General features: G+C 36.6%; 1 protein-coding gene across 1 annotated transcript in view; it reads right to left on the reverse strand.

Annotated features, from left to right (window-relative positions):
- The window catches only part of smyd3 (SET and MYND domain containing 3), a 1,145,948-nt gene extending 1,123,409 nt beyond the window's left edge, over positions 1-22,539 (reverse strand). The window contains exon 1 of the mRNA XM_039748800.1: positions 22,086-22,539. Coding sequence (XP_039604734.1) covers positions 22,086-22,246 — 161 coding nt within the window. The 5' untranslated portion in view covers positions 22,247-22,539. The remainder of the gene's footprint in view (positions 1-22,085) is intronic.
- Between the last annotated feature and the right edge of the window lie 2,149 nt (positions 22,540-24,688).

A 24,688-nucleotide genomic window follows, 5' to 3' on the forward strand; every position in this document is an offset into this window, starting at 1 on the left:
TCCTACACACACACACACACACACACACACACACACACACGCACGCACGCACACACAATATACAGAATGGCCATAAAAGCATACTGGATCACAGATACACTTACTAAGCAATACAGTTCAGGTCAAGAAAAATAATTATATATTCCTTCCTCAGGCAGTGTACTTTCAATGCAATTACATTTACTGCTGTTTACTGTTATTACAATTGCAGACTTCTGGATATCCAACTTAAAGAAAAAAGTTTTCCTAATGTACAAAAGTCATATGCAAGCTTTAAGCATGCACATTGATAACTATGCCACATAATGGCTATCAATTTTAAATAAAACAAAATTACTTTAATCTTTATTCTTGATTACTGTCCAGCTTCACAGGTGTTACCTGTGGTAATATAGGGTTTATTTTATGTTTTAATTGAATCCAATGTGTTACTTTATGTTTTTAATTAATTCTCAATACAAATTTCATCCAAAAATAAATAAATTTAATGTATCTGTCCCAGGAAATCTCACACCAAAGCTGCCCTAGGAATTGCTACCAGTAAAAGACACAGTTGCATTCTTAGGACATGGTGGCTGTCCATGAATTCCCAAAAATTACCTGCCCTCTCCCGCCTGTACCTGACAAACATGTTTTTATTAACAAATCTGTTGCTAGATAAACATTACACACCAGAAAGGTTATATTTTCTTATCATATGTTGATGTCTTATTTGTTAAACTACTCATTAGGTCTTAAGCAACATACTACTACTATATGTTTCTCGCCTTGTGCACAATACATCCAAACATGCTGCAGCTCCCCGAGTCAATACAAATGGAACAATACTGTAAGTTTCAATAAAAGGAGAGATGGCTGTATAGTTATCTCTGCTGTATGGTCATTCCTTATTGCCATTATAGCTAGGTTTTTCAAACTAGCATATAGCACAATAAAAATGTCAATTTCAGATACAGAAAATCCAAACAATGAAACAATATTCAAAAAATTGTTAATTTCTAAATTTAAATCATGAAACATGCCAAAGGTAGTCCTGGTGGAAAATACTGGAGCAATAAGCACTTTACAATTACCGTAAATAACAAAAATCAATTCCTTAATAAAATGAGTGCAGTTTAGTTCACCAAGCCTACAAATTACATGCTGCAGAAATGCAGTAATACTAATAACAACTAAAAAAACATGCATTACAGTACAAGAATGGGGAAAGCCCAGGAAATTATTTTTTCACGTAAACAGTGGAGATTTATCTTAATTGATTTTGTTTAAGTGGAAAAATATGTTAAATAATGCTTAACTGGAGATTAATCCTTGCCTTTGAGCAAAGATCCCTTAGATATCTTTTTTACGTACTGTACAAGATGTAAAATTTAAAGAAAATGATATAGATTTCATGTTGGTAGTCATTGGGTATGGTACATTTTCAAGAAAAAAACTTTGTGAACCCTTTGAAATCTCTCCAAATTCTGCATTAATTACAAGCTGATAAACATTTTCTTGCAACTGCATGCTACATGGATCAAAAAATACTATCTGGGGTGGAAGTACAGTACTACACTAGAGATTTAACTGCAGTTGTTTCATCAGACAAAAATGCTTCTAAATCCATCTCTACTTTAATCCCTTCTTGTGGGTAGTGTTCATCATCAACATCATCTTCAGATGAGACATGGGTTCCTCTTGACTGACCTTTGAAAATAAAACATGAAAATATTTTTGATTGTAAAAATAAGAATTTGAACCCAAAAAAAATTCCAAATTCTTACAGCTAGTTTACTTACTGAAAAGTGTAAAATAACTTCTGCTAAAACAAAGGTTAAACAATCAAACAAGAGAGTATTAAATTTAGTTTATTAGCTTATTATGCACTAAACAAAAATGCAATTTTACAGAGGCTATTTCATACTTGCAAATCATTTTCAGAAACAGTCAATTGATATTTATGGTTGTATAGCTCGAAATAAAATCATTTAAATGTACAGCATCCTGTCCCAAGTGAAATATCAGCCTTATCCATGTCAAATGTTTTAGATTATCATTCATATCACACATTAACGTCAGGAACAGCCTATTCATATTTCTGGTTGGATAGCTTTTTTCAACAATTAACTGGACAGTTCTTTTCCCTCTTCAGTTATGTTCTGCTGATCACATTATGGTTTTGTTCTACTCTTATGTTCAGCTCCAGCACATTTGCCTCTGATCTCTGGCTGACAAGAATCCTTAAATGATTTTACTTAGCACAGGTGCAAAATTTCAGATTTTCCATGAAAACAAACTGTTGATTTGAAACTGTTCAAGCTTGTGGTTGGCTCATGCAGTTGTGCTAATCTGAATGATACAGTCTACAAGCAAACTTCTTAAATGCATCTCTTCTGTGTATGCTTATGATTCAACAATTTCTGCCTTCCCTCCAACCATAGCAGTCTTGGGCAGCCTTGTGGCTTCAGCATTAAATAAATCCAAAATCCACATTTTGGGAGCTTGTTAAAGAAAAGGTTTGTGCAGTGTGCAGAGCCTAGTTTCGGAGCTAACGATGGCTAAATTAATTGAAATTGAGCAATAAATAACTTATTCCATTTAGTCCTACTCAAGGCTGCAGTAGCCTGACCCTATATGCTGGTATAGTACTAATTTTTCAGTCCCGCCCCTGACCATTCCCACCTGCTCCTACCCCATCCATCCACTTTCTCCAATGCCTGTAAAGGGTTCTATTCCACTCCCAATCGCATTCCTGCTTTCAATTTAATAGTCACGTGAATTGGGCATATACCCTAACTGGATTCTGTCTGGGAAAAAAATATCACACAGATAAGAGTAAATCTGTTTTACGGATTTTTTTTTCTTTTTCACAATAAAATCACAATAGCCACTGACAAATAATAAATACACAGATGATATAGTGTGACGAGACATCCTCATTTTCTCAGCAAAGTCCTCTAAAGAAAATTTGAGACAAACAACAGTGGTTTGGATGGTATTCAGACTACATCTTTGATTGCTAAAAATGCGCATGAAGTATTAGAGACTTTGGATGCAACATTCTTATCCAGTGAACAAAGGAGAATGTTGGAAATGGAAATACCAATGAATTTCTGAAAAAAGTTCTGTAATGGTGGGTTTCAAAGAATTTACGTAATACACCAAAATTCATCTTGAAGCCTTTAACATTTCTCATCACATGTGGTCAACAAATCATCTTTACACAAAAAAACTCCCAAGATACAGTACAGAAAACTCCCAAGATATCTTACGACAGCAAGTGAAACCTTTTCTTTCTTGATTTTAGCTTTGCTGCATCCCAAAGTAGTGCTTCCCACTGTAAAAAGAACTTGTGAAATTGAGTTACAGCTGTTTATTCTGTATTTGGCCTCTAGAAGCAAGCTTCTAAATATAAGAATTACGAGAACCCAAAGCAAGGTTCCATACATGGTTAATGCTTTTTGTCTTTTTCATTCATTCTTCAGTTTGAATTAATTATGATTATTTCTGATAATATTGTTCATTTGTAATTTATTCAATGTTTAATGAATTATTTTTTATTTTAGGTTTAATAATATTTATACTGTATTTTATGGGTTGTTTCCCAAGAGCTGGGGCCAACTGTCAATCTCCACTGAGGAACAGCTCTTGGCCTTACAAACTCTCATGGGATATGCAGTCCCTCTGTGGGCTAGAAATAAAAATCAGATAAACAGTTATGAAATGATTAAGGTATGTGCACTATAATCTCAGGCACAGGTGGGAAGAGGCACCACTGAGCTGTGACTGGAGTGGAGATGGAAGGAAGTGACAAGGAAGAAGAAAATGAGCAGGAAATGGTTTTGGATGAAAGGTGTTGTTTAAAATAAAGAGAAAGGCAGACATTTGTGGAAAAAGGAAAATAAGAGAAGAAAAGAAGGGTGTAGTTGTTTATCATTTAGTGATAAGGACATGACATAAACAAAAGAAGAAGGGAAGAGTTTAAGGTACTGCTAAACTTTGAATCTGGTCCAGTCTCTGATATTAATACGATTAAATTAACTAAAGATTTAAAGAAAGCATTGGGATATATTGAAGGTACTGGACTTTTAACAGATGTGTCACTGTTAATGTTTTATAAAGGTAATAATCAGTGTGAGAAAGCTTCTGGGTTAAAAGTATGTGAATTTTCCCTTGGGATTAATAAAGTATCTATCTAATAGGGGACAGGAAAGTTATACCAAAGAAATACAATGAGAGCCAAAGGCTGAGGGTAATGATTACTGGAGTACCCTTAGTTGTGTCTATGAATCAAGATAAAAATAATTTGCTCAGAAGAAAAGTATTGGAAGCTGTACAATTAAAAGGTTTTTATGATGGAGTTAAAACTGATAATTTGTCAGTGAATTTCAAATTAGATCTGGAGGATCTGCCAGATTGAATTCATTTAGGTTACATGAGTTATATGGTCTGAATATACAGTATGTACCACCTCTTCTGAGGTGTTTTTTTAAGTGTCAGAGGTTTGGGCATATAGCAGTGGTTTCTTAAAGGTAGAAAGTGATGCTGTAGGTGTGGTGGACAACATGAATATGGGAAGTATGGAGAATGAGCAGCATTAAGTCACATTCGTTTAGGCCTACACATATTATGGCATGCCTAAAGGTTGTAGTACATTATCATTCAGGGTATGGATGTGTATACCTTTATTACTCTTTAAATGAAAAATCCTCCAGTTCCCTCTCTATCAATGCACAACACGCATGACTAGATCACTGCACAAGTTTAATTCTGATTTATATCTGGTTGATTCTTTTTATCTGCTGAACTTGTCTGTTAAAATTATCTTTCTTCTTCAATCCAACATCATTCTTATTCCAGATGTAAAGAGGTTTTCATTCTCTAGTAATTCACATCCTTCCTTCAAACATGTCCCTTGGTAGTTTGTTCCTCAAACAATAAGTAAGCTCTAGCCCAGTATTTACCTTTTGTTGCTCTCTTCACATGCAGTTCACTGGAGGTTTAGCTTATCTTTGATCCAGAATACTTGTGATAAGTGATAAATTAATTTAAATTTCAGCCCAAAGACATGCAGGTTAGGTGCAATGGCGATCCTAAATTGTCCTTAGTGTGAGCTTGGTGTGTGGGGGTGTGTGTGTGTGTCCAGCGGTGGGCTGGCGATGTGCCCGGGATTTGTTTCTGCCTTACTCCCTGTGTTGGCTGGGATTGGCTAGCGGACCCCCATGACCCTGTGTTAGGATATAGCAGGTTGGAAAATGGATGAATGGATGGATGGATATGGTTCTGTTGATGACCCTGAGAACATGTTAATGACCGTTTTCATATTATTATATTTTTATATTAGATTTATATTTTTTTTAATAATTTGAAGTGTTGTACTTGCATTTGCAGCTCCTTTATTACAAAAAAACAATAATAGTCATTTATTTTTCTGTATGTAATTTAGGTGCAATAATGCCAAAAACACCTTAGTGCAAAAGGGGTTACAAAATATGATCCACAACTAGCCATAGACCCATTACAACAATACAAAAATGCAAACTTAACATCAATGGAGTTGGAGTCCAGCATCTATGAAAATTGTTACAGCCATTAAATGTGTATTTATGCTCAGTTTTAATTTATATATTGTAACATGCTAGTAAAAACATGTCATTCGTGCACTCTGCTAATACACTGAAAAATTGAAAAATACTTTAGCTTTCAAAACACCTGAATATTGCACTATCAGTAAATTTTTCAACTTGTTTCAACTCTTTAAGGATGTAAGCGTCTAAACTTTAAAATGTGTTTCAGCCTGTATTGAGATAAATGTAATAGCATTCTTATTTTTAAGCTCACCATTGACTTTGTCAAAAAATACACAAAAAATGGCCAGTCTCTAAATGCTATAAACTTTCCATGACTAGGCACAATAAGCTGTGCATTCCAATTTGCCTAGCTTTTACTTTACTGCTTATAGCCTATCTGTTACTGTGCACAAGCTGGGTCAGCATGCACTGGGCTCCTTTGTCAATGATTTGACCACAGACCTACTGTAGTTTCATGTTTTTTCCATATGAAGTAATTCTTCATACAACTGTGTTGCATAAAAAATGTGAACAGGAATGCCTTCAAAGTCCCTGAAATGTATATTCCTGCTCATTTTCCCATTTGAGTTACACACCCAATCCTGCTTTTGTAATTTAAAAAGGTATGTCTGCATATACAGTATAACGCTCTTACTAATCAAAATTTGTGAGTGACACACAGATCAGACTGCCTTCCCTCAGCTACAGCACACTCCTGATAAACAAGTTTAGCACAGGAATCTCACATGCCTCCTACTGCAAATGCAAGTGCCAAATAGATTTTTTTTGTGAGGCACACAAGAATAAAAAATAAAAATTGAGGTCTACAGTTTGGCTCTTTGAGGAAACTTCTGCAAATGTTTGGAGCCAATTATTTTTATTTGCATCAATGTGTCCAGCCAGTCAGAGATGGATGATATCATCAACCATTAGCTCTGTCCTATTGTGTTCAGTGCAGAGCTCACATTTGAAATTTCTGCTTAGTAAACAATAGGCTTGTTAGCTTAACAGCAAAAGCTGTACAGTATTACTTGTAAACTTGCTAAGCAAGTTGACTTTATCTGTTCTTGGTAAACATGAACATCTGATACATTTCTAACTTTTTTAAAGGCTTGAACTGTGTTTACTATTTATGTGCGTCATAGAGTATAAGTTTTGGTAAGAAACAAATACAGAGCAATTACTACTGTAACACATTTATAATTACATAATAAAATAAAATAAGAATGTCTAGTTAATACACTGAGAAAAAGAACAACTGCATAAATATTGTAAATGTATATTTTAACAGCAAAAACAGTGTACTACAAATCTTTTTCTTTCAGCTGCTCCAACTTGAAATTGCTATAGCTGATCATCCATCTCCATCTATCCTTGTCTTCACATAATTTTCTGCCACACTGACTGCCTTCATGTCCTCCCTCACCACATCCATAAACCTTCTCTTTGGGCTTTCTCTTTTCCTCTTGCCTGGTAATTCCATCCTCACTCTTTTCCCAGATACACCCCTCATCTCTCCTCTGCACATGCCCACTTAAAAAAAATAATCAATTGAAAATGATTAAAACCTAGAAGTGCATGTATATCTACATTTAAGTATTGTTTAACTGCCAATATCAATTAATTGAATCATTGTGTGAGTATATACATTTTTTGTTAGACAAATGGTGAAAACTACTTTATTTAAATTAAGCTTCGTTTCAGATAAGTACATGTCAGGTCAGGGAGCACGCACCGGTAAGAAATGTTTCTGCACCCACCACACAACGAAACAGCTGGGGATCCTGGTTGGCAACCCCCCAGCAGACACGCTGCCCAGTCCCACTCTCCAGAAATGACCAGCTATCTGTCACAGCCAGGTGTTACATTGGCATCCCCTTGGCCTGGTCCAGCCCCTCAAGTCCTCAACAATGAGGATCCCTTGAGCCGGATCACCCTCAGGGAATCGCATCACATGGCCGTAGCGCCGTAACCGATACTCCCTCACAGTGCAGGTAATGTGCCTAATTCAGGACTACGTGAGCAACTGCTCATTCAACACAAAGTAAAACCAACACTACCCAAAGATTCTCCAAAGAGACACAATACTGAAGAATGTCATGAAAGTACTGATACAAATAACCATTTTTTCTGCAAGTGGTATCCTGCAAATCACTTTCAGTTTAATATACTGTACATTAAGTTATTTCTCCAAGTCTTGTGCATGGACTCATATTAAATCCCAATCCCCTTCAATATCTTAATCAGTCACATACAGTATATAATTTAAAAAGGAAAAAATTCTTTTGGACATGAATTTAGCATACCAGTGTGATTTTCTAATTTTGTTAGAGCAATTTTTTTCCTAATTAAAGCAACAAATTTTGAAGAGAAACAGGTAGGAACAGCTTGCATATCTATCACCCATTGTAGTATAAGGAAAGCCATAACAAACCTTTCTTCTGCCTGTCTGTTTAATGCATAATAAATTAATTAAATTTGTCTACACTAGATTAAAACTATAATTTAAAATAGAACTATGCCAAGATATTTAAAGTTTAAATTGAAATGCATGTTAAAATTGTGACTTATTATATTTAAAAATGAATGCCAGACCACCAAGGAAAGAGCAAGTAAAGCAAAAAGACTCACAACAAAAACAGATCCCAAAGATGGTAGTAAGAGTGGTGCTACATGATTGAAATGGGCTGCCAGGTAGAGGCTCACCCTGCTTGCTTGCAAGATGTCCCAAAATTGTGTTTATAAGAGGTTTCAATGAGAGAGAAAGAGATGTAACTTCAGAAGAAATAAGCATATTGCCCTTTTAAAGAAGAGGTTAATCATGAAGCATCTTGAAATAATTGTGACCATATTGCCATATTGACTCTTCAAAGAAGGAAGCTCCAAGATCTAACCCTTTAAGGGCAACTGAAGGTTCAGGGATGAGGGAATGCCAGGGATGAGGGAATGCCAGGTCTGGCTAAAGGGGGCTCTAGCCTAATGCCTCCAGCGCAGAAATTGGGCTTGCCTCAACTCATAAGTTACTTGTACTTACTATACAAATATAACTCCTGACAGGGACTGAAATTCACCTTAATGGCCACAGGCACATTGATCTGAAGCCAAGAGCAGAGTTGAGAGTGAAGACTCAAATGGAAGAAAGAAGAGAATGGATATCACAGAAGTTTAGAAACAGAAACATGGGTGAAGAGGAAGGAGTGATTCTAGTACAAAAGTAGTGGACAAGACAATGTGTTACCCTACCTGTCAGACAGGGGTTTGAGACCGATTTTGGTGCATCCCATGGAAGGTATAGGGATATATTTGTATGTATTATTCTCCATCTGATCATACCCTCCTTATTTATTTGGGGTTGGGGGGTGGGTAATAAAGGGTTAGTTTTGATTTACTTTTTTCCCTCTTGTTGTTACTCTGGGTACAGAGAATTCAAAGTGCCCCCTATTTCACATAAATAACAGAAAGAAACATTATTCTCTAAAATACATTCAGTACCACTATTCAAGGGATTTTTTTTTTTTTTTTTTCAAAAATATTTTCCAGGCCTCCTACTTAAAAAAAAATCTAGAAGTAGACACATGTAAAAAATAATATGTTTACTTCTTGGAACTGTACATACAATGTTCTGTAAAAGAAAAATACAAGATGGACATTAAAATATTTTCTACTGATCCAGAACTGTTAAATATACTCTATGTTGTAAAAATTGCATGGACATATTTTACAGTTCAGTTCCGTCCCTATAAAAAGACTGACTCCCTACAATTTCATGAAACATGCATGTTGGCCCCTTACCAAGATTTCCTATTACAAAATTTGTTGAAAACACACAGCAAATTTGAGATTATAAAATAGTTTGCATCTCTTCCATCTTAATTTGGGATTAAAAAACCAAAATAGTAAAATTATATTTCACTAAGCAAGAGCTACTATACTGACCATGATGCCTTCTACACCACACCTTTACTTAGGATGAAACTGTTTTACACCTAAACTCCCTCACTAATTACCGGTAGCTATTTGAGCTTTGTATATGCTGAGAGAAAATCTTAACCAAGCAGCATAGGCCAAATATCTGAACAATATCTTCTCCTCATGTATTACACCACACTCTTCATACAAAATGGCATACTATAAACTTTTTTCTTAAGAAGTGATATAAAAAATGATAAACTTAAAATATCTGCACTTTTAAAAAGAAAATGGAGTACACCATACATGTAATGCACAAAATTCACTGCAAATTTCAATGGCTCATTCAAATGATAAAACTATACAGTAATCACTTGAGAAAATATTTCAGAATGTTCACTGGCCCATTCAAATTCATTTTACAAATACTTACAACCCCAATTCCAATGAAGTTGGGATGTTGTGTAAAACGTAAATAAAAACAGAATACAATGATATGCAAATCCTTTTCAACCTAAATTCAATTGAATACACTATGAAGACAAGATATCTAATGTTCAAACTGATAAACTTTATTGTTGTTTTGCAAATCTTCACTCATTTTGAATTTGAAGCGAGCAGTTAATGTGAGGAAACCCACCAACATCCCAGAGTTGAAGTTGTTCTGTACGGAGGAATGTGCTAAAATTCCTCCAAGCAGGTGTGCAGGAATGATCAAAAGTTACCAGAAACGTTTAGTTGCAGTTATTGCTGCAAAGGGGGGGTCACACCAGATACTGAAAGAAAAGGTTCACATACTTTTGCCACTCACAAATATATAATACTTGATCATTTTCCTTAATAAATAAATGACAAGTATAACATTTTTGTCTCATTTGTTTAACTGGTTTCTCTTTATCTCCTTTTAGGACTTGAGTGAAAATCTGATGATGTTTTAGGTCATATTTATGCAGAAATATAGAAAATTCTAAAGGGTTCACAAACTTTCAAGCACCACTGTAAAAATATTGTGAATGAATTTCATGTTTGCTTCATTTTAATTGAACCTAAACACTTATTATAATTTAATCATACTCTACATTTTAAACAAAGTTTTTACTTCTATGTTATTACCAGACACTTATTGCAAAATTTGAAAAGTTAACACTTCTATTTTCTATCGCACTCTTTTATCTAGCATTCTGTTTTTTCAGAAGAAATGCAAATAAAAAAATATAAACAGAAGTTTAAAAACACTAGCTTTAAAACTTTAAGCCTTTCATCAACAATTTTGTTTTTTACAAGCTATTTTAACAGATACAATAATAGCTACATCTTAGCTAAAAACGAAATAATTCTCCATAAACAGTTGTTAGATAAGGTAATTTGTTTGTTAGGAAATCTTATACAAGGTAATGATTATGTTTATAAACATGAAGATCTTATGAAAATATTTGGCTTCCATTAGTGTTTCTAAGTCCTGAGAACAGAGTTAGACTACCAGGGGTGGGTTTCTGAACTTGGAGCAGGGCTTGGAGTTGGGGTTTGGACAGAGTCAGGGGTCAAGCATTAAAAAAATGCAAAACTACAGAGTCTGACACACAATGACAGTGGGACTTTGAATTAACACACATTTTTAAAACTGAATCATGATTTTAAGATGTGATGGATGTGATGAACAAGAGAGCATAAAACAATGAACAGTACCATAAAGTTCACTGCTAGTTTTAGCTGTGAATTTTTGTACCATTCCAGAACACAATAGACATTACGTAAGAGAAAGAGCACAGTTTTCCTATGTGTGATAAGAAAGTAATATATGAACATAGCTCTCCGCAGATACAAAATATATCTGAAACAGCTATACATGAAACATATACACAAACAAATACAATTGACCAACAATGGTAGTGATTGCCCTTGAGGAAAACTCAGAAATTAAAATAAGATCTGTTCAGAATTCTTAATTATCCAATTGGCAAAATAAAAGGGCTCCAGTAGACAGCAATCAATAAAGCAAATATTGTATCTTTAAGAGATGTGCAAAATACCAAACACAGCTAAAAATAGTCTAGAGTTTGCATTTGTGATGCAGCATTTCACTAATCTGCTATAACGATAGAAGAATGCATTTCCTAAAAGTTTACATTGGGGTGAAAAAATTTAAAAAGAGACTATACCATATAAATAAAATAAAACCACCCATCAGACCAATATATTAGCACAGTGTAACAAAACATTACACTGTATTCAATTAAGAAAATAATTCAACGTTGTCAAACAATCAGCAATTACCTTTCTATCGTGGTATATGTAAATAAAGTGTACATTAGAAACTGCTGTTTTTTATGTTACATTTTTTCTGAAATATTTTTCATTAACCTCATAATAAAAATTGCTCTATACGTCAAAATAACAAACTTCAAAGATATGAATTGATACAGTAGGCCATTCTATCATATCCCTGAACAAAATGGCAAACACAGATGTTTAAAAGTCATTAATTTTAGAGAACATAGACAGACAACCATTTTCCAGGATTAAACAAAGAACTATCCAAATGCATAAACAAAATGCAACAACACTGTATATAAAGTAAGAAATAAGTAAACAGTGAACAGTAATATAGAACAGAAATGTTGTCGTACACTGCATGATGTCTACAAAAGTAAGCTAAAGATTACATGAGATTGAATTCAGATCTCACATTTCAATTTAAGAAGTTGCTTCTTACGGTTTCTAAATGTGTTGACTATCTTAAGCAGTGTCGCTCATGGGTGAATTTAAAAATGTAATGGCATTCATTAGTTATTGTGATGACAAATGTATTATACAACAGAACACCACAAAATACACAAATTATGAAAACCAAACCATTCAGCCAACATGAAGCTTCTTGTAAACAATAAAAATGCACAATTATACTAAACTGCATTACTAAAGCATTCATGAAAATTATAAAAAATAAATACTCGGAAAACGTAATGTTCTCACTTTATTAAAATGACTTTGAAATATAATGTACATTCAAATTATACTGATTTATAAGAAATGTGACTATATTCTAGTAGCTAAGATATGAATAAACAGAATGATGTTACAGGATAAAAAAGTTATTTAAGCATTAGTAATAGTTTAAACAAACAAAAAAAATCAAAAACCTAAAAATACATGGAATGTAAATTACTTACACCTACTAGTGTTGTGAAAAACATCAAAAGTATCGATAATATAAATTCCATCATGTATAAAACGGTTTCAATATTCATGGCATTGATTTTACATTCCACACGTCTGGTACACAATGACTTCATCCGTGTGTTACATGCATTGTTATGAAGATGGCAACCTCAGCGGTGTCACAGCTTTCTCTGTCACATTTAATTGACAAAGAGTGCAGCCACAGTGGTGTCTGGAAATACTTTGGCTTTGTGCCAAACAAAAATGGTAAACCCAAGGATTCCTGTAAACCTGTACCACAAAACATAGACCAAGGGGAAAAACAGAAAAGTTCCTCACAATCACAATCTACCCTACCAGCTGCATTTATACAACACTAGCAAAATACCCGCACTTCGCAGCGGCAAAGTACTGCCTTAAAATGCTTATTAAGAAGAAAATTAAACCTGTTTAAACTGAGGGAAAATATACCAATAATTATTTGTTAAGGATCTCTTTGTATACCACATTGTGAGTTCGGCCCTCCAGTTGTAACATGACCAAGCTGTGCGCTGAGCTTACTCTTGAGCATGCAATGTACAGTTGGCCATGTGAAAAGTAATCTTGTTTCAAATCTCACAGCTTGGATTGCTGCTGTCATAATCGGTTTGAGTTTCATGGTTTGTTTTAAATACATTAGTATTTGTAGGACTTGTGTTGAAGTGACATTCAGCATCTGTCAAGCGTTGTAAGCATACAACTGGTTTCATCGATAACTTCGCATCCAGCTTTTGAGAGTTTAAACATTCATAAACATCAAAGTGTCCACTACTCAAATCATCACCTGTGAATCTAAGATGTTTAAGAGGCATTGGTGGTTGTTGAAAGGTGTAAAATATTTGGCCATTTCGGTACACTTGAAAGTGACAACCAAACAATTCAGCGGCAGCCATCAACTCACATGCAGATGCATAGGTGAAGGGCTTAAGCATTTCACTCTTCTAGTGCTCCTGTGTAGTATAATTATCTCCTGTACCATCATCAGTGCACACCTTGAACCTGTCCCAGTCATTCAATACATAAGACACAATGTTCCTCCGGATATCAAGAGTGAGCATGATATGGCCGTGCAATATGTAACAAGGAGAATGGAAAAGGCAGGTGCCATCTCCGGGCATGGAAACCACTCGGTAAGTGACAGTTCTTTGATCGATGGTGATCACCTCGATAGACATGTTAATGGGGTTACGGTTGGAATGATAAAGGAAATGGGTACCTGAACAATGTAAAGTAAGTCTAAAATATCTACACAATAACTATAATCACAATAAACGAACAATAAAACAGCAGAGAATCCATGGATTAAATAAAAAGGCTGTAGTTATCAGCAGGGAGACGTGAATCTCGTGGCGAAGCAAGGAAGGAAATATACTGTAGAGACCGGAGAGACAGACGGCCTTATATAGACAGGCAGCCAACAACATGGGAGGCGTTGGGATGGGGGACCCAATGCCGCCTCACATGGTGACTGAGCTGCAGGCTATGGACATATATATGTACGTAAATAGGATTCAGTTAGCGTTGGGAACCCGTGTACCAAATTTCTTGAAGATGGGCCCATAAGTAACAAAGACCATTAGAAAGTTCAATATGGCGGCCGACAGTGGCGTCATACCACCAAAATAAGTACGTACATCGGTTTCAGTTAGCACAGGGAAGCCGCCTACCAAATTTCGTGAAGATGGGGCCATAAATAAGAAAGTTCAACATGGTGGACGTTGTCGACCATTATGACCAGTACGCGTAGAATTTCGAAATGAAACCTGCTTAACTTTTGTAAGTAAGCTGTACGGAATGAGGCTGCCAAATTTCAGCCTTCTACCTACACGGGAAGTTGGAGAATTAGTGACGTTGGAAAGTTCAATATGGTGGCCGACAGTGGTGTCATACCACCGAAATAAGTATGTACATCAGTTTCAGTTAGTGCAGGGAAGCTGCCTACCAAATTTCGTGAAGATGGGGCCATAAATAAGAAAGTTCAACATGGCGAACGTTGTTGACCGTTATGACCACTACGCTTAGAATTATGAAATGAAACCCGCTTAACTTTTGCTGTAAGGAATGAGCCTGCCAAATTTCAGCCTTCTACCAACACGGGAAGTTGGAGAATTAGTGACGTTGGAAAATTCAATATGGCAGCCGCCAGTGGTGTCATACCACCGAAATAAGTACGTACATCGGTTTCGGTTAGCGCAGGGAAGCCGCCTACCAAATATCATGAAGATGGGGTCACTCTTCTACCTACACGGGAAGTTGGAGAATTAGCGACGTTGGAAAGTTCAATATGGCGACCGACAGTGGCGTCATACCACCGAAATAATTACGTACATCGGTTTCGGTTAGTGCAGACCTTTATGACCGTTACGTGTAGAATTTCGAAATGAAACCTGCTTAACTTTTGTAAGTAAGCTGTAAGGATTAAGGCTGCCAAATTTCAGCCTTCTACCTACACGGGAAGGTGGAGAATTAGTGATGAGTGAGTGAGTAAGTCAGTCAGTGAGGGCTTTGCCTTTTATTAGTATAGATAAAAAGTATGACAAAAAATCACCAGAGGTCAAGAGATTAAAAAGGGCACTTGTAGAATCAGAATACATATGCAGGGATCCAGCACCTGTAAAAACTATTGAAAAACCTGGATTTCACCAGCTTGTGCAACAACTACATAACAGATATTGTCTTCCTTCAATTAATTATTTAATATAAACTGAAATCCTTGTACTTTATGAGGAATTAAAAAAAAGTAAAATAATTAATTGTCTAACACAGAAGCGTTACTTTTCAACCACACTTGATCTGTGGACAAGCAAGTCTGCTTAATATACAGTACATGGCAGTAACTCAACAGTTTATTATGTACTCTATCCCTATCTATTCTATAAGTAGATAAGTAAAAAATAAATGCATTCCACTGTGATTGCTTCCGCCAGGCTGTGTCGGACTTAACTCTGAGCACACAGGAGAAAGCTTAAGGGAAGCCATAGAGGAGGTTATTCAGGATGAATGGCAGTTGGACAAGACAAAAATAGCTGGGATCACAACTGATAATGCCTCATCGAACAAAAAAACAACTTACTTGGATACCCTGTTTTGGGCACAATTTGCACCTTGCAATTTACAAGGGCCTAGACATACCTTCTGAGTCAGCATCCCTCTCAAGAATAAGAAAAAACGGTGTCTGCAGACACTTGAAAATGAAACAAAAGGACTTCCAGATACCAAAACACAAACTAGTTCATGGTGAGCCAAAATGCTGAGATTCTGCATATGAAATGGTGGAGAGATTTTTAGAATAGCAGCAAGCTGTCTGGTCTAGAAGACAATAGGAAAGAAAATGACACCTCATGCCAAAAGTCTCTGACATTGCAGTTCTTGAGGCTGTAAGAGATGTTTTAGGTCCATTAAGCTCTTTCACTGATGGCCTCAGTGGAGAAAAAAATACCACTCTCTCCTCTGTTCTACAGTTAACATGGAAGATTTTGTTTCTCATTTGACAGCTGATCAGAGTAATAGCATTAACAATTTAAAAAAAATCTAAAAAATAATCTAAAACAAAGGTAAGAGGACTACCTTCTGCTGCTGATTCTCAACATCTCAACATTTCTTGACACAAGGTTTAAATACAGTTTTGTATCTTAAAAGAGGAAGTCAAGCAAATGTTAAATAAGTGCTTGCTTAAAGTGGAAACCCAAATCCAGCAAACACCCTCTTCAAACACCCAACAAATGTCAAAGTAAAGCAAAACTGATCTGAAAGGATGGTTAACAAGCATACAGGGTGAAAAGAAGCACCAAAGTCAGCAGTCTCTGCACACTGCATCATCTGAAACTATGCATCTCACAAATTACTTTACAGTTTATGAGAAGATGCCTGAACCTAGTACAGAGGAAGATCCACTGGCAGGGTGAAAAACAAATAAGAAAAACTTACCTCATCTTGTTCAACTGATTCAACTACTGCTTCTAGCTGTGTTTCACAACATGTTTTAGTATGTCTGGGCTCATTTGCAGCAACAAAAAAAAGGTACACCTCAAGGAAGAGCATATTGACATGCTAGTCTTACTTTTGCGCTTTTTGCATTTGTAATGCACAGTGTAAGAGGTGGGACCTAATTGTTAATTAGTCATACTTGATTTTAATTAAAGAACTAGAGTTTGCTGCCTGGCCATTGGGTAAGATGTTTAAAAATGAGTTTTTAACTGTTCTTTCTTTCTTTTAGCTTGTCAGCTAAAAGCTCTTGTTCATAAGAATTTCACTACTGTTAATTGATTTATTGTTTAAAGTGATTTACTGTTCAATACACTGTTGTGCAGTAAATTACTTCTCATTTTATTTAAATGTCTATTTGGTATAGGTTTGTATGTTTTCTACTTCAGTTACAAAAGGTTTTATTTTGCAATACAAATTACAGTATATTGTAAGAATCAAATGGTATTACATTTCAATACTTGTCTTGGTATGGCACTGTGACAACACTAATAACTTCAACAGCAAAATGTGGTGTATAGAGAAAATAATTTCAGACACAATGTTTTAAATCAGGTATTTTCAAATTCAGTCCTGGGGCCCCACAGTGGCTTTAGGTGTTTGTTCCAGCCAGAGTCATAATCGGTGACAACAACTGATAACACTGATCTCTTTTAAGTAGCTGATATTTTTTCCTTATTCTGCATTCAGAAAAACACAGTAACATGATTTTTACATTTATAACACATTGAAATCTTTCTGTTCTTGGTATAGAATTAAATGCTTTATTTGTTTGTTTTTTGCCCTTCCTCTGAGCAGTTTGCTCCCTCTGTTGTATCGTAATAAAGATAATTAAAAACTAGCAGAGCAGACACCCTGGTTAGCATCACTGAATCGTGAAAGGATGCAACTACTTTAGTGTCAGACCTGCTAATTAGTAAATACAGTAATGGATTAAACAATTAGAACAACAGGAAAGGTATATTTAAAATTTTTAAAAAGAAAAAAATACATATTTCCATGTAACTGCTTAGTCTTTTTTTAAACAAACTTTTTTTAACCAAACTTTTTTCTATGTTCCCAGAATCTGGAAAATAACAGTTCACTTAATTAGCCCAGGCGTCCACTTAAAAACAGAAGCTGGTTGTTTGCAATTGCTATTGAACCACTGGCAATACATTGTCGAAACACTGATCAGATAAAGGGGATTAGCCGAGAAGGGCTGGAACAGAAAATCTCATTATATGCAGATGATATGGTACTGTATATATCGGACCCAGAAAATTCTGTGCCTGCAGTCTTAACAGCACTCACAGAATTTCAAAAGATCTCTGGTCTCAGAATTAATCTGAATAAAAATGTACTCTTTCCAGTGAATTCTCAAGCATATAATATTAGATTAGATACCCTACCTTTTATCATTGCAGAACAGTTTAAATACCTAGGGGAAAACATCACAAGTAAACATAACGCTCTATATCAACAAAATTTCACCGTCTGCATGGAAAAAATTAAACAAGACTTGCATAGATGGTAAACCCTTCATCTCACACTAGCTGGAAGAATTAACACTGTTAAGATGAATATTCTTCCTAAGCTTCTTTTTTTATTTCAAAACATTCCAATATACATTGATAAATCATTCTTTAGGCAATTAGATTCAACAATAACCTCATTTATTTGGAATTCAAAACATCCACGCATCAAAAGAGGGACCTTACAAAGACAAAAGGCAGAAGGCAGCATGGCTCTACCTAACTTCCAGTTTTATTACTGGGCAGCAAATATACAGGCAATAAGAACCTGGACACAAATAGAAGAACATACACAGGCTTGGACCGCAATAGAAGTAAAATCCTGCAGTACTTCTTTGTATTCCTTGCTCTGTGCTCCAATAAACACACGTTATCAGCAATATACAAATAACCCAATTGTGCTCCACTCACTTAGAATCTGGAACCAATGTAGAAAGCATTTTAAGACGGAGAAGCTTCTATCTGTGGCACCTCTGCAAGAGAACCACATCTTTCAACCTTCACAAACATATTTAGTTTTTAATATCTGGAAAAAATTTGGAATTAACTTGCTTAGAGATCTTAATATAGACAACGTCTTTGCATCCTATGAACAATTACACTCCAAATTTAACATTCTAGCTACACATTTCTTTCACTATCTTCAAATCAGGAACTTTGTTAAACAGAACCTTCCAGATTTTCCTCATCTTGTACCCTCATCCATGCTGGAAAAAATATTGCTCAATCTCAAGGACTTAAACTCCTTCTCTACAATATATAAAATCATTTTACAATCCCTCCCTTTCAAAGATCCAAGAGAACACTGGGAAAAAGATCTCTCAATTAATGTATCAGAAAAGGAGTGGAAAGTAGCAATGCAGAGAATTCACTCGAGCTCCATATGCGCAAAGCATACAATTATACAACTTAAAATTATATATCGAGCACATCTGTCTCGACTAAAACTCTCAAAAACGTTTCCAGGGCATGATCCAACCTGTGAACGTTGCAACCAAGTCCCAGCCTCACTGCGTCACATGTTCTGGGCCTGCACCAAATTAACATTATTCTGGACAAAAATTTTTAATTACCTCTTAGACAGCCTTGGACTCACAATCCCTCCTAACCCATTAACAGCTGTGTTTGGGGTTCTTCCAAAGGGGCTTAAAGTGGAGAAAGACAAACAAATTGTGATTGCATTCACTACACTTTTGGCACGCAGACTTATTCTGATAAATTGGAAGAACCCAAACTCTCCACTTTTAAGTCAGTGGGAAACCGATGTGTTACATTATTTGAAATTGGAAAAAACCAAATACTCAATTAGAGGATCCGTACAGACTTTTTTCAAAACATGGCAGGATCTAATCCGTAATATTTTAAAATAAGTTCATGAAGCACAGAGAATTTATTAATTTAGGTATTGTAGAAAAGGTGCTATATAGGCGCCTGACCCAACACTGAAAGACTGGTATAAAAAGTACAATTACTTTTATTTTTTTCTTCAGCTGTGTGACACGTCTTCCCCGTGCCACACAGCCCAAACACAGTCCCAAAGCACAAAACAAAACAAACCACAATTCTCCACCTCGCTCCTCCACTCCTCCCAGACAAGCTTTGTCTCCTTCCTCCCAATTCTGGCTCTCCGAGTGGTGGTGGCTGGGCCCTTTTATAGCCCACCCGGAAGCATTCCAGGTGATTAACCACCTGGTCCTAATTGCACTTCCGGGTGGGGCTGCAGGCTCGTCCAGCCGGGCTGTGGGAAGCAGGCAGCTCCCCCTAGCGGCCACGCCGGGCCCCAACCAAGCTGTGGAGGACTCCATCTCCCATGGAGCCCTGCGGGTGGTTGGGAAAACACCGTCAGCCAGGGAGGCTGCCACCAAGCGTCCCGGGGGAGGTACTGGACTGTCCATGGCATGGCGGCTCCCCCGGAACATAAGTAGCATGGGCGTCCCTGCCGGGCATGGGACCCGGCTGTCCTTCACAGTATGTTTACAAGCCTTAAATTTTACGCCGTTTGGCCTTCTCTCTCTCTCAGGGGTGGGGATCGATCTGTTCTTAACTCGATTTTTCTTTTTGTAACAACTTGATTGCTTTGTATGGATTGCAATAAAATAAAAAAAAAAAAAACAGAAGCTGATTGGATAAAATCTTGCAGTCACAGTGGGTCCCCAGGACCAAGTTTGAAAACCCCTATTTTAAGTCACATTTCACTGGAAGGGTTACATACTAGAACATTAGGAAAGATGATGAGAACAGGCTGGTTCAACCCAAAAAAGTTCACTGATCCTATCCACATAATTTCTACAAAATAACATTAAGTCAGGTTTTAAATGTAAACTAAAAACCGCTCTTCTTCAACCAATGATATTTCTTAAAATCCTCCCAGCTCATTATCATTAGTTCCTGAACTTCAACACGACAGTGTATTTATTGAACATATGTCTATCATGAAATTAATGAGATTGGAGAATTTTATTGTGAAAATTTGTACATGTTATTAAATGTTCAGTCCTGCTCCACTGACAGACTGAGGAGATCGTTCCTCCCCCACACTATGCGACTCTTCAATTCCACCCGTGGGGGTAAACATTAACATTATACAAAGTTATTGTCTGTTTTTACCTGCATTTTTATTATTAATTTAATATTGTTTTTTGTATCAGTATGCTGCTGCTGGATTATGTGAATTTCCCCTTGGGATAAATTAAGTATCTATCTATCTATCTATCTATCTAAATGTCAATCTCTCCATCCAAGAAGCACTCCTGGAAATGAATTTGTTGTGGTTTTTCAGAGCATGGATTACAACTCTTTAATAGGTTTCTCAAGAAAGCAATGTATTTAAACTGGTTAAGCTATTTTTTAGTATAAACTTAATTTAAGATATTTATATTCAAAACATTTTCAGATAAGACGTTCTTTCTTTCTCAAAACCCAACTCTGAGCTGAAATAAATTATGATTTTTGTGACAGATACTGCCCTGATGCTTTCTTGGGATGAAAGTATGTGACATTTGAGGAATGAAGAAGAGAAACAAATCTGCATTTTAAAACATAGTTTGATAAATAATTATAATTAAAACTTATTTAATATGTGCTGTTGCCAATATAAATTCTGCACAATCTTACAGTATTTTTTTTCTCCAGCTTTCCTTCCACTTCACAAACATATGCATTTCAGATAATTCTATACTAGCCCCATATTAGAAAAAATGAGTCCTGTGATTGACCGACACTCTGTTCAGCAAGGACTCTTGCCTTAGTTTGGATTAAGCTAGTTTGAGACTATTTGTGTTATGTTACTGCATAATTGTATATGTATACAATAATAATACCTATTGTAATTTCATTTTATCAATATTTACTGAGAACATGATTGCAAACGCAGTAACTGAAATGTGCTTTTGAAATTTGAGTAATTCGGTCAAATTTATTGCGATTAAGAGCATAGTGATTTACAATATTTAGGAATGGGAGAATTTGCTTAGTGACAATTAGAACATAAAAATATTTTTTACCAACAAACTTTCCATATGCTTAATTTAAGGTTATTTTGCAATTAAGAATCTCCAAATATCACTGAACTGGTTTTCTGAGGTTTAGGATTGTTCTGTGGCTTGGCGGCTGTCAATGTGTCACCGATCCCTGACGAAATGACCGATTTCAGCACCAATTTTAAAAGGACTACTGGACAGCTCTACTAATGAAAACAGAAAATAAGAATGCATATTAAAATACCGAAATTATGAACTATTACGCTCAAAAAGCACCACGTGACTTGTCTTACACGTTTATAAATGGAAGTACAGTACAGAAAGTTGTGCCATTTCCCATGGTATCCTGTATTTGCGTATCTTAAAAAGCATTTAATGTACTAACAACCCTAGTAGCAAAGACAATATTTGCAATATAAATATAAGAAAGCAAATTGGATATTCTTTACCTGAAGAAGCAACCTTCGCATACGGCGCCTCTCCCTTTCTTCGACACGATGCAGGCGAACGGCTCGGCGCGGTAGAGTAGCTCCCCGGGCTTGATGACACTCGTGGATCGCAAACCATTTCCTTTCCGCTGCTCACAGAACCGCTCGAGCCTCCGCGCCATTACTCTGCAAGGACTAGTGATTGGAGAGAGTGGCTGTAACCTCGGCACGACTCGTCGCGATGACAGCCACGTGAGGCCAGAGTGCGCTCGCGGGGCAGCAGCGTCACGTGATCGGGGACGACACAAATCAGGAACAGCGGAGTAGCTTCACTGAGGCTTTCGTAGTCAGGTTAAAATTTACTTGAGAATTTTATATTCGTGAACTTAAATAAGCAGCTTTGAGACACAGTATCTACAAAATACTCAATGCGTAACTGAAAATATCTTAACATAGCTTCCTGCAAAATACTGTTGCGAGCAGTGTAAAGAAACGACAAGGCAAGTTAACTACCCGTATCCGTGTGTTCGAATGGCTGCTTAGTCGCTTCCAGTCAGCTACTTATTCACACCGCTTGAGCGATCCATTTATTCAAAGTTAAAAAAACGACAAAAACAATGGTAGTGCTGTTGCCTCGCAGTTAGGAAACCCGGGTTCGCTTCTCGGGTCCACCCTGCGTGGAGTTTGCATGTTCTCCCTGTGTGTGCGTGGTTTTCCTCCGGGTATCCCGCTTTCCTCCCACAGTCCAAAGACGTGCAGGTTAGGTGGATTTGCAATCCTAAACTGTCCCTAGTGCTTGGTGTGGGTGACCCCTGCGGTTGGCTGGAATTGACTCCAGCAGACCTCCGTGACAGTGTAGTTAGGATATAGCGGGTTGGATAATGGATGGATTTTAAACCTGCACAGGTAACACCACGTTGAGCCACCTTCATTTTCACAGTTTTGTGACAAGACAAATGCCTTTTTCCTCTCCTACGCGAGTACCTGGGTGATATTGACTGGCAAATTTGGTATATTCTTTCTATTATAGAAAAAAATCTTGAGACTTGGGTGGCACGGTGGTGCAGTGGGTAGCGCTTCCCAGGTCCTCCCTGTGTGGAGTTTGCATGTTCTCCTGTGTCTGCGTGGGTTTCCTCCCACAGTCCAAAGACATGAAGGTTAAGTGCATTGACAATTCTAAATTGTCCCTAGTGTGTGTGTGCTGCGGTGGGCTGACGCCCTGCCTGGGGTTTGTTTCCTGCCTTGGGCCCTGTGTTGGCTGGGATTGGCTCCAGCAGACCCCCGTGACCCTGTAGTTAGGATATAGCAGGTTGGATGATGGATGGAGACAAGACTTTTTCAGAGAGATAATTTCAAGTCCTGCAAGAGGAGACTTGGTGCCAAAAAATGTAACCAAGTCCACTCACCTCTCATTCATGTGAATGCTATTGTCAGACACAGTTCTTGCGCTCTCAGCTTTTATAAATTTTTACGTTTTCCTCATTTTAATACAAGACATACAATCTATTTGTTTCCTTCAATATAGTCCTTTTCTGGACAATAATTTTACAGGTTCTTGATGAAACGTCAACGACTAAGCGAATAAGAAAGGGCAGCACACCGAAAAGAGGCCCAAATGCATGGGGAGAGAAAAGAATTAAAAAAAGAACAATAATAATCTAACTGCAAATACGGAAAATAAGAAGAGTTGTAATCAGTATGGACCAAGTGGATTTGGAAACCTAACAGGTCCAAGTGGGGGTGGAAATAAAAGACAAAGAGTAGAAGACAAAGTAGAACATCGTAAAGAGGTTCAGAAACGTTGGCGCGATACACATGCAGAGCAGGTCAGAGTTTATGAAAGTACTAAAATTTGAAACTCTCAAAAAACTGATAGTAAAGATCGCATTTACACTAACAAACTGACATTATTGCTTGGTGAAATAACGGAACAGCGAAAAAAGATTTAGTATATGGACATAGGTGATATGACAGAAGTATGTAGATATTGTTTGGTTTTAAAGTTTAAGTCGGAGACATGTAGATCGCCTAATTCATGTTGCCAACAGGGAAAAGTAGTGTTTCGTTCCAATAAAGAGGTGTATCTGCGAGAAAAGAAAGATTTGTTATTTGGTGAAACTGGAATCCACAAATACTACAGGCAAAATATCCGAATCTAGAATAATCTGTTCGCGATACAACATAGAATCAAAAGAGTAAAATGATCGGATGTATTAAGAGAATCTACAGCCAATAATGGATACAAATCCATACGTCTAAAAGTATCGCACTTTACATGAAATTCATCTGAAAAATATGGACAAAAAAGTTTACTCGGATTTCAATATGAACTCTGAAAGATCACGCTCACATATATAATAAACCTACATGTGACGAATTGGCAGCAATAATAGTTTCGAAAGCGGCCGATCCGGGAAATGACTAGCGCGTAGGTCCCACACCAGGGTTGGTGAGCAAAGCGAGTAGGGGGCAGAGCCCCCAAGTATCTACTGAAGATTTACTGTGATGTTTAATGCACAAAATTAAGGGTTAAATGTTGGTTCACCATAATTTTTACAGTTTTGCGAAAATACATGCCTTTGTTAAGATACAGTTAGGTGTTGCCTTGCCCTGCATGGCTACCA

The sequence above is a fragment of the Polypterus senegalus genome, chromosome 3 (assembly GCF_016835505.1).
Source record: "Polypterus senegalus isolate Bchr_013 chromosome 3, ASM1683550v1, whole genome shotgun sequence".
In the NCBI taxonomy this organism is placed as follows: domain Eukaryota; kingdom Metazoa; phylum Chordata; class Cladistia; order Polypteriformes; family Polypteridae; genus Polypterus; species Polypterus senegalus.